This window comes from Rhinolophus hipposideros, assembly GCF_964194185.1.
Source record: "Rhinolophus hipposideros genome assembly, chromosome: 2".
NCBI lineage: Eukaryota > Metazoa > Chordata > Mammalia > Chiroptera > Rhinolophidae > Rhinolophus > Rhinolophus hipposideros.
This window is the reverse complement of record NC_138048.1, coordinates 51,307,077-51,321,563: the sequence shown is the minus strand read 5'-3', so window position 1 is coordinate 51,321,563 and position 14,487 is coordinate 51,307,077. Positions and strand designations below refer to the sequence as shown.

The 14,487-nt window shown below is 37.1% G+C and overlaps 1 protein-coding gene across 17 annotated transcripts in view; it reads left to right on the top strand.

The window, feature by feature from the left end:
- Positions 1-3,824: 3,824 nt before the first annotated feature.
- Positions 3,825-14,487, top strand: part of LRCH3 (leucine rich repeats and calponin homology domain containing 3) — a 106,584-nt gene continuing 95,921 nt past the window's right edge. For all 17 annotated transcript variants that reach the window (XM_081075891.1, XM_081075901.1, XM_081075889.1 and 14 more), the window contains exon 1: positions 3,825-4,104. In XM_081075891.1, coding sequence (XP_080932017.1) covers positions 3,843-4,104 — 262 coding nt within the window. In that variant the 5' untranslated portion in view covers positions 3,825-3,842. The remainder of the gene's footprint in view (positions 4,105-14,487) is intronic.

Genomic DNA, 14,487 nt, shown 5'->3' with positions numbered 1-14,487 from the left:
TAAATTGGTAAATCAATCTAGACTCATATTCTAGATTGAGTCTAGAATATGACCTCTAGAATTCTAGACCTCTAGTCTAGACCTCTAGTCTAGAATTTTGACCTCTAGAAAGGTCAAAACTGCCTTTTGACCATTTCATAGCTCCAACAGGAAGTTGCCTGGAGGAGTTAAAATAGAGAGTCACATTTACTTAGAATGCAGAATATTGGCCTGGATGAGCCTTTAGAGATCATCTAGTTCATCCCTTCTTTTTACTTCTTAGTTAAGTGAGACCTAGTTTTTCAAGACTTGTGTGGGGTAGAGTCACTTTTTGAGCTTAGATTTTTTAATTCTCAATTCATAATAAACTGTGAATTAAACACCCACAGAAAGTAGTGGAATGGTGTGTGGCTTGTCAGATATCTAAAAAGCAGTAAAACCAATACTTTAGCTTTTGTAGCATGGTAGGTAAATCTACCAGTAATGATTATAAGACTTCATTACTTCGGTATTCAAATTATGCAGACCTATTAGAAAAGGCCAGTGTTCCTAATCAGACTGTGCGTTTTTTTCTAACAGGCAGAAACTTCACAATTTTAATTATAAACAAATCATAAAATACTTCTAAATATGAAGAAACATAGATTTCATTGACCAATGGTTATTTTTTTTGTTACGATAGATATGTATATTTTACTGTCAATAGCTTTATAATTCACACATACAGTGTCGGTAATTTTTGTGCTTTTTAGAGGGAGGTAATTTTTCTGATTTCTATTATAGGGATAAGAGAGAAAAATAGCTGACTTTGGACTAAAGAGAATTAATGCCATGCATTCTGAATTTAGGAAGTATTAGGGCAGAAAATGATTTCATTTCTGATCAGTATGTTTTTGAACTTTAATCAGAATTATGATTGTTTTTGCCACTAAAAAAAAAAAGATGTGATTTTTAAGCTTCCCTTTAAAGAGAGTTCTTTTTGCATGGGTCAATTTGGAATCTGACCCTTTTTAAAAAGGATTAGCTGGAGAGAGCTATTGAGATTTGAGTGAAACCTTTGCTCCTAACTTTCAGTCTGTAAAATGAACAGGAAGAAGCAGGGAAATTCTCTATATCTGTTCCTAACATTCAGTAATCCCTACTGCCTGTATTTTTAACTCCTACTTCCCGACTGCAGAGCAGTAGTGGAATAAGTTATAGATGCCTGTAACTCTTGCTCACAGCCTTTTTGCAATTGTTTCTCATCACGTCTTTTATGCATCACTAGACTCTGGTGAACTTCCCATAATGACTCCATTTCTTATATCTCATTCTTGCAAAATGATCATGTCACTTGATTTGTGGAGAAGATTGAGGGAGTAGAATGAGAATTCCCTCATATTCTACCTTTGCTTTATAGATGAAACCACAAATCCCTAGAAGTCTCAAAACTCCTGATCTATCCTTTTTACCAGCCTTCTTTACCTAGGACTTGTTCTCGTATAATGGTATATATAGCACCTTCATTTTCCTTGTATCCACAGCCTTTCTTTTGGCCTTCAAATATACATATGTATCCTGTTCTCAAAAACTAATTCTTTTTCTCTCTCAACTTGCCTGTGTTAGTACATAACCTCTACTGTGTTAGTACATAACCCATCTTCTGTCTCTGCTTCTTTCCACTATTTTTTAACTCTTATTAGTATACTCAGCCCTGGGTTAGAGAAGATAATGGTAGCTTAACATGCTAAGGTCTTTAAAATCTAGTTGAATAGACAAAAGTACTATGTTTCCCCGAAAATATGAACTAGCCGGACCATCAGGTCTCATGCGTCTTTTGGAGCAAAAATTAATATAAGCCCCGGTCTTACTTTACTATAGTATAAGGCCGGGTCTTTAGTATAATAATATAATACAATATATAATACCGGGTTTTATATTAATTTTTGCTCCAAAAGATACATTAGACCTGATGGTGTGGCTGGGTCTTATTTTCAGGGGAACACAGTAACATCAACTATAAACTTGGCTAGAAGCTCAGAGACCAAGGTTAACATGAAATGTTGCAATTATGAGATGGGCAAGTAGATAGGAATTAAACCATATTATGTAGAACTTGTCAGAAGAAGAATTTAATGTAAATGTGGAAGGTAATAGGTAATCAAATACAGATGACATAATGGTGCATTTTAGAAAGGTATCTGGCAACTTTCTGGCATTGTTAATATGGAATGTATGATTATGCTTTTAATCATTGTAGTTGAAATACTGTATCTCTAAAATTATAAAATGAGATCCTACTCTAAAATAGCTTAAAATCTTTCTAAGAATAACAAAATGTCAGGAAGACCAGAATAACAAAAATCAATTCATGTAGTGGATAAATGTTATGTCAGGGACAACAAATACATCACTTACTATTGCAGTGACCCATGCTCATAAAGGGCATTGACAATTGATCATGAAACTTGTTGCTGAAGAACCTAACGTAGTATTGAGTTCAGAGAACAGCTCTGATTAGCCATTACTAATCAGCTTTGGTACTGAGAAAACGTTTTTACAATCTCTTCCGATTTGGAGTTGAGGGAAGTGCTAACAAGGTTTTATTAAAGAGTTGGGTCTTGAATGGTGAGTAGGATCCCGCCAACCTTGCTTTCTTTAGCTGTTTGACATGAACTTTTTGGTCTGTGGCCCTCATGTTCTCCACGTGTACCATTATAAATCATACTTAGGTGTGATCATGCTGATCCTCCGCAATCTGAAATATTGCTCTTACCTTCCAGCCTATCCCACATCACAATCCAAATTTGATTCAAAACCTCATTCATCCACAATATAAATTCCTTTTCATTGAATTCTGATAATCCACCCCACCCCTACTCAGGCTTTTCTTGTCTTGTTCTCTAATTGGTCTATTTGTCTGGATTCTATGATTAGGTTATAATCTAGGGAAAGGACTATCTGACAGCTTCTATTTCCCTGAATAAAAAACTAGATGATTGATTGTAGGGGAAATTTACATCATATAGCAGGAATGGCTTAAATGTGCAAAAGAAAAGATAAAGACTGCAATATAACAAGTCTTAATTGGTTTAACATGAAGTGGTATTTTCCACTTTTTCAGTAACTGGTTTCATTTTTTTTTACCATTTCTTCAGTTCTACCTTTATTTCTGACATTTAGATTATGGCCAGACCATTTTCTCTTCCTCAGTTTTTGTTTCAGATCAAAAATTTAGACTTTAATACCGTTCATCTTGCTTAAAATCTTGCCTCAAGGACTACTTAAGATGTTTTATTTTCGTTAAGAACTATTCCAGAAAAGGCAGGGAGAGAGGGCCTAAAATATTTCTATAACCCTTTCAATGAGAATTACAGAGTTTGGGATCCAGTTTAGCCCTTATTTTCCCTCAGGCATAATAGTAAGTCCACAAGTCTCCATTTGGATCATTTGGTTTACAGAATGACAGAAGTTGGGAAATGTCTTAGGTCGTATCCCAGGGTCCCCTTCTCTCACTGCCCAAGTTTCTGGCAGCAAGTGTTAGGAAGCCTTAATTTAATGCTTAATCCTCCTTAATCCTCCAGTACGGAGGGAAGACGACAGAGATGTTTTGGTGAGGAGCGTGGTCTGAAAGATACTTTTGTAGAGACATTTTAGAAATGCTACTGGAAGTCTAGAACAACGGCAGCTCCAGATTTGTGAGTTCCGTTTTATTTTCGCTTGAAAACTTCGTGGGCGGAGGCGAGCGCTTGGATGCACGCAGCAGGACCGCAGCCCTGCCCACGAAGGGAACGGTTCGGGGTCTGTGTGCCCTTTCCCCGCCCACCCATCAGTTCTGGCCGCGCATGCGCCGCACCGGCGGGTCGGAGATTGTCGGCTGGGAAATGGCGGCCGCAGGCTTGGTCGCTGTGGCCACGGCTGCAGAATACTCTGGCCCAGCAGCGTCGGGAGCTAACCTCTCCGGTGTTAACTGCGGCCCAAGTTCCGGGGCAGGCCCTGGTCCTGGCCCGGTCTCGTGGAGCCGCTCCATCGATCGAGCGCTGGAGGAGGCGGCGGTGACTGGGGTGCTGAGTCTGAGCGGCCGGAAACTGAGGGAGTTTCCCCGGGGAGCGGCCAACCACGACCTGACGGACACCACCCGCGCGGGTGAGCTGGCTGGGGGTGTCCTTGTCGGCTGGCGGCCTTGGCGCGGCGGAAGGCCATTCCAGCCCGTGGGGGGATCGGGGCTGGTTACAGCAGTTGGTCCTCCATCTCCTTATGGGGACCCGGGTAACGGGCACAGGGCAACTTGCCCCAACCCGCTCACTCCCCGGGCCTGCGGGCCAGACCCCGCGCCGGGGCGAGGCGGACCGCGGCACCTCGAGAGGAAGAGGGCTGTAGGGGATTGATGGGTGGCGGTGTGCTCTCCCGGGACCTTAACTTACGCCTCTGCGGGGGTAGCCCCTTGCCCCGCCCCGGTTTCTGCAGGCCCTGTCGGATTTGAGATTCCAGGTTGACTTTGCCAAGATTTGGGACGGTAGCGCACTGTTACTATATCAGAATAGCGTTTGCCGCTGCATTGTCAGGAATGCTTCGATCTCAGCGCTGGCGTTTTTTCAAAAGTTGTTTTTAATGTGAATCCGAACGTTAAGTTTTTCGCCACCGTTATCTAGTTGACTTACCAAATGTACTTGTAAACATAAGTAGAGAGCCTACCTTCAGAGTCCATTACGTTCCTCTCTCATCATCGCACCCCCAAAAAAAAAGTTGAAGGAAGAAAACTGCTTATAAACGATACGTAGCTTGCCTGCTATACCTGTATTTAATGCTTTAAAAAAAAACAATTATTTTTGCTTTGTACATATTTTTGAACAGGATATAATAAGGAATTGGGTTTTCTTAGTTGTAGAGAACAATGGTTACTGAGATGTTCAACACATGTTTCTCTTGTGTTTAAATACAGCTTCCTCAGGGAGTAGATTAAAAACTGTGTCTATTCATGTTTTGCACAAAGGAGGAAAAAAAATCCGTAACACAAGTTTCTATGGTGTGATGTGGTGAAGTATTTTATTTCCATATAGTATTTTTGCTACCAAAGAATACGTAGTACTTTGTGTCTTATATTTATTCCATTTTATTTATCTTATTTTAAAATCTTCAATTTAACACCTTATGTTTGTGCACTCATTAAAGATTGGTATTACATATGTATGATTCACTCATGTTAGAAAAATAAACAACTGTTAAACTGCTTCAAGAAACTATGCTTTCCAAAGAAACTTTTGCTCTAGTGTAAAGTGGAAAAAATTCAGTGCCTACTTACTTATTTTTTGGGAACAGTTGTACTGAATGCCATTTGTATTTTTTAGTGAATGATAATTAAGTTAAACTTTCTTGCTAAGGTAAATATGAATAGCCACTTGCCTTTGGCATGTGTTCTGATAGACAACATCTAAACTTGTAATTCATATCCCATATTTTCTGATTCTGTTCAGGAGGTGGCTCTATGGCATATGACTCTTCAGGAAATAGATAGCGCAGCAATTTCATATTGGTGTGAGTCATTTCAGTATTACTATATTAAGCCTGAAGCTAAAGAACAAATTGATTAACAGGTGTTTATCTAGCTCATTATCTTAATCTGTTTTAAAATAGTTGTAGGACCAACATGTTTTGCCTTTAAGAAATACATATTTTTTTAACTTGAAATCTCTTTAAATGCTTTGTATTGTATTTTTTTTTAATTGGGGAAGGGGAACAGGACTTTATTGGGGAACAGTGTGTACTTCCAGGCCTTTTTTCCAAGTCAAGTTGTTGTCCTTTCAATATTAGTTGTGGAGGGTGCCATTCAGCTTCAAGTTGTTGTCCTTTCAGTCTTAGTTGTTGATGGCGCAGCTCATTTCCAGGTCCAGTTGCGGTTTTTAGTTGCAGGGGGCACAGCCCACCATCTCTTGCGGGACTGGAAGAATCGAACTGGCAACCTTGTGGTTGAGAGGATGCACTCCAACCAACTGAGCCATTCAGGAGGCAGCTCAGCTCAAGGTGCCGTGTTCAATCTTAGTTGCAGGGGGCGCTGCCCACCATCCCTTGTGGGACTCGAGGAATTGAACTGGCATCCTTGTGGTTGAGAGCCCACTGGCCCATGTGGGAATCCAACCGGCAGCCTTTGGAGTTAGGAGCATAGGGCTCTAACCGCCTGAGCCACTGGGCCGGCCCAAGAAATATTTTATTAACTGACAAAGAAAACCCAAGGGCATTTATGAAGACTAATAAGTAATCCCAATGAATTGTTCCCTTACTGTACTCTGAATTTTTAAATTGTTATTATCCACATTTATTTTATTACTTTCATAGTTTCTATATAAACCATTTTTTTTGTTGGTTGACATTTTATCTGATCGAAAACTGTAAAAAAAAGACTGCAAGGTATTTTATAACCTATTAGACCAAATTCATCTTAATATGTTAGAAATATAATTTATTAAGTATAAGAAATCTTTGGCAGACCTTGGTAAATACAAAAACACTGAACGAGTCTCTGAATTATTGTAAACAGATAACTTGATGTGGATAAGATCATTTATTGAGTTGTCACTGCTTGCTGTTCAGTGTGTTAGGTGTTTTAAAATACATTGCCTTGTTAAATTGCTTAACAACCAATGGAGTAAATATTATCCCCACTTTACATATGAGGAATCACTTAGAATTTACAGATGAGACATCACTCAGAGAAAGTCATATAACTAGAATTAATGGTAGAATTTCAGCCCAGGTCCATCTAATTGTTTTCTCTGTACTATGGCACACAGCCTCCCTATGTATAGATAGGTATTACCATTCCTGTTTTTTACAGATAGTAAACCAAAGGTTTGGAGAGAGAAGATAATTTGCCCAAAGACCTGTAGCTAAAGGCCAGGTAAGGTGGTATTAACCAGTATTTGAGCCTAGCTTGAGGTAACTTCAAAACCATAGTCCACCTGTTATACCACCTGTAATTTTTTCAGTTACAGTTGCCATTCAATATTATATTAGTTTCAGGTGTACAACATAGTGATTAGATATTTATATAATTTATGAAGTGCTCCCCCAATTAATCTAGTACCCACCTGGCACTATATACATAGTTGTTGCAACATTATTAACTATATTCTCTATGCTGTACTTTACATCCCCGTAACTGTTTTGTAATTACCAATTTGTACTTCTTAATCCCTTCTCCTTTTTCACCCAGTCCCCAAACCCGCCTCCCATCTGGCAACCATCAGTTTGTTTTCTGTATCTATGAGTCTGTTTCTGTTTTGTTTGTTTATTTTGTTCTTTAGAGTCCACATGTAAGTGAGATCATATGGTATTTGTCTTTCTCAATCTGAGTTATTTCACTTAGCATAATAGCCTCTTGGTCCATCCATGTTATTGTATACCAGGTACTTTGATGAATTCAGACTCAGCTTATGTTACCTAAAATATTCTGTTTAGACCCTATAGGAAATTTAAAGCCAAGAAAATTATTTGAATGCTATATATCGGGGGTGCCAAAAAAGTGTCTACACATGACTTGTATTCATCTTTTGCTATCAGTATATATTGAGTGTTACAATTTTAATACAGTTTTTTCCTTTATTAAAACGTGTACACATTTTTTTGGCACCCTCTGTATATCAAAATTGACACACAATCTACTATTTCATAATGTATAGGAGTAGAATGTATCTGGTAGAGCTGCTGTTCTTCAGGAGTATACATTCTAAGAAACAGCGCATATTACCCATACCGTTTATAATTTGTATGATTAGAATTCATTGTGGAACATTTTCTGGAGGTTTTCCCCTCCTGTTTGTTTTAAAAGGTAGATCATTAGGAGAAGAGAAATACTTGGGAATGGGTGATTTGATTCAGTGGACAAGGAACATCTTAGAAGAAATCACAGAAGACTTGGGGGCAAAAAGGATGTGGTGTGGATTTGGGTAGGCAGAAAGGAGAAGGAAAGCCATTCCAGGCACTGGGGACAGCATGCAGTCTTAGAGCATAGGATACTTCAGTGAATTTTGCTAGTATTAGATAGGTGCAAAAGTAATTGCGGTTTTTGCAGTTATCTTAAACCTTTTAAAACGCAGTTACTTTTGCACCTACCTAATACATCATTCATTCCTCTTTCCTCTTATAACAATATTGTGCTCCAATTTTCCTAGAGAACTCCCCGTCAGTTACATAGATCCTACCCTGACACAAGGGTAGGCACATGACTCAGGCATAGCCATCCCTCTGGCCACTGATTGTTCAGAGAAGGGCATGTTTTCCAGTCAGCACACATGAGTGTTAATTCTGAAATTTTTATTCAAACTGGTGAGAAACGCACGCTCTGCTCTGCTTGGTGGTGCTGAGAGAATAGAGTGTGAGCCTGCGGGGTTGCCAGTAAATGGAAAGCAGAGGGAAAAGATGGAAAGAATGACGCCAAGTTCTGATGATAGTGTTTGAACCTTTGGATCAGTAATAACCAGGCCTTAAGTTAGCGCTGTCCTTGGACTTCGTATTATGCAAGCCAGTTCCCTTTTCTGCTTAATTTGAGTAGGATGTTTGGATACAAAGTAAGGGTCCTGACTAATATAATGATATTGCTCTTGATAATGTTGTGAGGCCATTTTGGTCAGAATAAATGGTTGGATGAGAGAATAGAAGAGCTTCCTTTTGCATATGAGGTAGCTAGATTGATGATAGGTTTGGAATCAGGCTAGTCAACAGTCATTCATTCAACAAACATTTATTGACTAAGGGATTTTGTCAGGTGTAGATAATACAAAAAGGACCAAGATACTTCCTGCCCTCAAAGAAGTCAAGGGATCTAGTGGAGGAATAAATACATGGATGTAAAGATTATTTGAATTGTCTAAAGATAGCAAAACTTTTATGTTTTAGGCATTATGTTAGATAATATAGGGGAAACAAAATAAGAGGTTCTACCCTATAACATAAAAAAAAAACCCTAGTAATCATTAGTAATCAATCTAGTAATTATTATGTCTCGGTGGCTATAATAATAATCTAAATCTATGAGGGAGTGAAAAGCAGAAATCATGTTTGGAAATGAAAATGTATAAGTGCTGATTGAATTTACCTTAAAAAAAAAAAAAAGTACAAGGATTAACAAATTAAACCTAGAGGAGTAGGAAGATGGTCTTGCTACTGATAATAGTGGCTAACATTTATCGAACTATTAGTATATTCCAGGTATTATACTCAACTGTAGATATAAAACATGCACATACAGCAACCATATGAGTTATAAGTACTACTTTTAACTCCATTTTACACATGAAAAAGTAGACAAGATTAATCTGACCAAGGTTTCTCAGCTCACAAGTAACAGAACTGGGATTCGAATTCAAATACTACATCTGATGCTAAAACTAGTGTTTTTGATCACAGGCCATACTGACGAAGTTTATAGACCAACACATAATTTTTCGGTTTACTTGATTCCTGGAAGGACTGGTAGCACATCTAGTTAATCACATAGAGCAAACAGAAGTGTATATCTGGAGCTTTAAGAGTGAAGTCAGGGCTACCGCATCAATTGGAGAGCGTGATAACGAAGAGTATATGAGATGCATGGTGAAAGATTGTGGAGAGTAGAAAAGCTGGTCACTCCCAACACAAGGTACATCACATTTAAAAGGGCAAGAAGAGGAATCAGCCTGAGAAAAAAACAAGGAACAGAGTTTCATCACGAGGCCTGTACTTGGATTCAGAGAACCCTAAAACCAAAGGAACCGTAGTGACCATCTAAGTTATTTTACAATTGAGAAGCAGTCAAATAAATAACATGTTTAAGGTTATATAGTGAGGTGGTGCTGTTTTACTGAAGTGCCATTCAAAAGAAATCTCTTTTGAGTGGAAGACAGAAAACAAGAAACCAAGGACTCAGCTTTGGAGAAAAGCCTGTAGTTGAAGACAGAAGAGGGAGACTAAGGTTACACAAAAAAGGAAAGCAAATTGAGAGGTACTTGGTGAGCCAAGGTAATGAAGTCTTAGTAAAGCCTCAAGAATTGAGACTTTTAAGAGATGGGTCCTTATTTCCTAGGTAAAAGAGAATGAGTATTACTAAAAGGCCCTTTAATTTTTCAATGAAGCAATCTGTAACCACAAAATTAGTTTCATTAGTCTTGGAAATGTGCACTGAAATGCTAGGTCTTAAGTGGAAATCATATTTTCCTTGGATCTTTATTTATGTGTATTTTATATCAAACATAGTACGTGTACTGTGAATTTTTCTAGAGCACTGCTGTCCCAATATGGTTAATTACTAGCCATAGATGGTTATAAAGTAAGTTAAAATTTAAAAGTTTGGTTCCTTAGTCGCACTAGCCACATTTTAAGTGCTCGGTAGCCACATGTGTCATATTGGACAGCACATTAGGTAAGTCTATTGTCTCGTATTGGACAGGATAGATAATAGAACCCTTCCATCATTGTAAGCAGTTATATTGGACAGGGATATTGGGCCATACTGTCTTGAATAGAATTGTAATTTTCTTCTGAATTATTATTTGATAAAGCATACTTCTTTGGGCAATGTTTTCCTATATCCATGAATACAGTAAGCCACCATGGTGACTAGAGCCAAAAACACTGTTAAATAATGGTTGAGAAGGCAGAGGCTAAGGCAGGAGGTGGCAGCAAATGGGCTCTCAGTCATGAGTACACAATCCCCTATAGCATCTCAGTTTTTTCTTTTAGAAATGAGATGCTAACAATGATCGCCATTTAAGCATGTCACCTTTGTTAATAGAGGCATTAACTGTATGTCTGACACCTTTACCATTCACTGAGTATTATGTGTTCAAGTTAGGAAGAATCTTCTAAGAGCCTTAGAAATTAGGAAAGAGTAGAAAACAACAAAATTAGTTTTATTTGACTAATCAGATTGGTTCAATTTAGTAGACTTTAAAAATCTGATATTAAGAGTTGTACATGTTTAGTATAGTACAGAAAGTTTTAAAGAAGACACTAAAGATCATTCATAATTCCGCTTGCCAGAGGTAACTAGTAGTAAACACTGGTTTGGACTCTTCCAAACATTTTCTTCATGAATAGACACATTCTCACTTTTTAAAATTATAAAAATGGGATCATACAAAGGCTGTTTTATCACCTATTTTTTTTTACTACATGAGAGACAATTATCAGACAACAGAGATCTGTAGCATAATTTGTAATAGTAGTCCAATGCACAAATATACTGTCATTTAATTTACCCTATTGATATACATTGGAATTGTTTTCAACTTTCACTATTACAAATGATGTTGCTGAGAATGTCCTAGTGTGTGTGTGTGTGTGTGTGTGTGTGTGTGTGTGTGTGTGTGTATATATATATATATATATATATATATATATCTTTGCAGACTTGTCTAATTCTTTCCTTAGGATAAATTCCTAAAAATCTAATTGATTGGTTAAAAGGTCTGCACAATTTAGGGTTTTTATACGGATTGTAAAATTGTCCTTCCAGATGGGTTATTCAGCTTAGATTTATACCAGTGGTGCATGAGTTGTCTTCACTTTGAACCCACTGGTCTTCTCATTTTTTTTGTTCTGTGTCATTCTGATAGGTGAGAAGTGATATCTTGTTTTGTATTCATTGCATCTTGAGGAATGCAGTTTTTTCTACAAGAAAAGGTTCATAAGGGGTGGCCAGGTAGCTCAGTTGGTTGGAGCGTGATGTTCTTAACAAGATTGCTGGTTCTATCCCCATATGGGCCACTGTGAGCTGCGCCCTCCACAACTACCGTGTTTCCCCGAAAATAAGACCTACCCTGAAAATAAGCCCCAGTTAAGATCGTCAGCCAGACAGACGCATTTAGTACATTATGACGATGTTCCGGAAGATGACGTGACTGTTTGAATGAATGTAGATTGTTATACATGAAAAAATAAGACATCCCCTGAAAGTACGCCCTAGTGCATCTTTTGGAGCAAAGATTAATATAAGACCTGGTCTTATTTTCAGGGAAATATGGCATAAGACCTGGTCTTATTTTCGGAGAAACACAGTAGATTGAAACAACTACTTGACTTGGAGCTGATGGGTCCTGGAAAACCACTTAAATAATAAAGGTTTTAAAAAAGAGAGAAAGAAAAAGTTCATAAATTCAAGGGGGGAAGATTTTTCTGTTTCTGCTTTTTGTCATAGAACCAGTTGATAACAAAGAATTGGAAGCTCTGTGCATTTGTATAAACTCCTATATATTTATTTTGAATTCTTTCAAAATTGTAAGAGTAATACATATTTACTATAAAACAAATACACAGGTGGAGAAAGAAAAGAAGACTAATCCTACTGCATAGATAAGCCACTGTGAACATTTGACATATTCTTCCAGTTGTTTTTTTTTTAATGCATGTACGTACATATCAAACAACATGGTAGCAGCTTTATGTAGTTTGCTTTCTTCCACCTTATATTAGGTTGGTGCAAAAGTAATTGTGGTTTTTGCAATTGTTTTTAATCTTTTAAACTTCAATTACTTTGGCACCATCCTAACAGTACATTAGAAATATTGTGTTGTGTCTATTAAAATATTCTTATAATAGAATTTTAATGGCTGCAGAATATTTAATCATAATTTTGTACTTAACCAAATCCCTTTTATTGGGCATTTAGGCTATTTCTAACTTTTCATTATTATAAATAATGCTATGAATATCCTCTTATGTAACTCTTTGCTCTCATCTCTTATTATTTCCTTTGGGTACATTTCTAGAAGTAGAATTTTTCTAACCAATTATATGCAATTTAAAAAACTTAATTCACAAACAAAATTTCAAAAGCAATTCCTCACAGAAACAGTGTCACAGATTGTATGTAGCCTAGTTAGGTTTACAGGCCGTTCACAAAAACCTATTTTTTTCTAAACATGAAAGTTGGCTTAACTCATATTTCATACCTCTTTATACCTAACAACCATGATCTCCTATATGTCTCTATATATAAGTAGTGTGTGTATGTATTAATGACATGCTTTTTATTGATGTACCTCTAACCTCAGAGAAGTTCTGGAGTACAGAGTTTGAAGTTGCCTCAGGAGGGAACTTGAAATTTGAAGGCTTGAAATATTCTTAAAGATTGTACTCTCTATTTTCGTGCTTGTTTTAATGCAAATCTATGGTTTCAAATTACCAACCATTAGGAAGACCTAACCAGTAAGTTTCTGTAACGTTTATGCTGTTGTTTTTCTGTCATCACCTCCCCCATGCGTATCCCAGTGTTACAAGTATGGATATACTATTGTATATAATACTACTTTTTATAGCAAAGTTTCTGTGAAAATATGCATATTCAATTGAAATGTGTGATGCTAAGAACACATCTCAGAAAACAACATTTATAACTACCCCTCATAACTACCTCCAATTTGAAACAAGAAGGAAACAACATTTATGTATAATTCCCCTTTTTATAACTTTACCTCCAACTTGAAACATGGAATCCTACATCTCTAATGTATTCTGATTCACATGATTCTTCCTTTCTCTTCTGCCTAAGGAACAGCACAACTCTTACATTATATTGACACAATAAGAAAGACAGAAAGACTTTGGAGGTAAAAAGACTTCTATTAGTGATGTCTTTCCCCCCTGCCCCTCCTGAAACACACACACACACACACACACACACACACACACACACACACACACACACACACTAAAGAGAGGCAGAGACCATGGGGAAGATAATGGCTGTTGGATATAAAGGTGTCTGGAATAAGATTTAAATTTAAATTTATGTTTCAGGGGAAAAATTTAGATTCAACTGTACTGGCTTTGTTTTTTATATAAATAGGGAGGGTAAAAAAGGAGGATGATGCCTTTAGCAGGAGTGAAAAGATGAGTCATAGATCAACACAAAATCAACGTTGAGGCTAGAAGATTGGCAACAATGTTGGGGCCAAGGATTTCTGAAGGTTCATTTCCTTTTATAGTGACAGTATTTGGGGGGTGGATGATTAATATCTCATATTATAACATGAAAATACTATTTTTAAGTAGTAACATACATGTTTATTATTATTTTCAGTTCATTTATAAAACTGTTATTCCACTCAAGCTTGGGGAGAAATATGACAAATAGGGCAGTTCACACAAAGGAACGTTATTTTGAGTTCCTGAAATAGCCGGCAATATCAAATGCAGTGCTACTAATTTTAAAATCATAAACTAGTCCTAAAAATTTCAGGTATTTCCTAATTACTTTAACTTTCTTCCTTGCTCTTCTAAATTTCTAGATTTTTATTTGAAGGAAATCTAAAACCAAGGATTTTTACTGGTTTATTAAACTTATTTCTTACAAAAACTAGGTTATAGATTTTTTCCATTAAAAACTGGATTTAAAAAATGATCCACACCATCTCTTTACTGGGTTTGCCACAGCCCACTTTCTGCCATGGTCTATTTTCTACTAGCCATTTTATATCGTGTAGTCTGTATAGTAGCCATCAGAATGGGACGGTTTGAATAAATTTTTATCAATTAAAAAAAAAAATGATCCACACC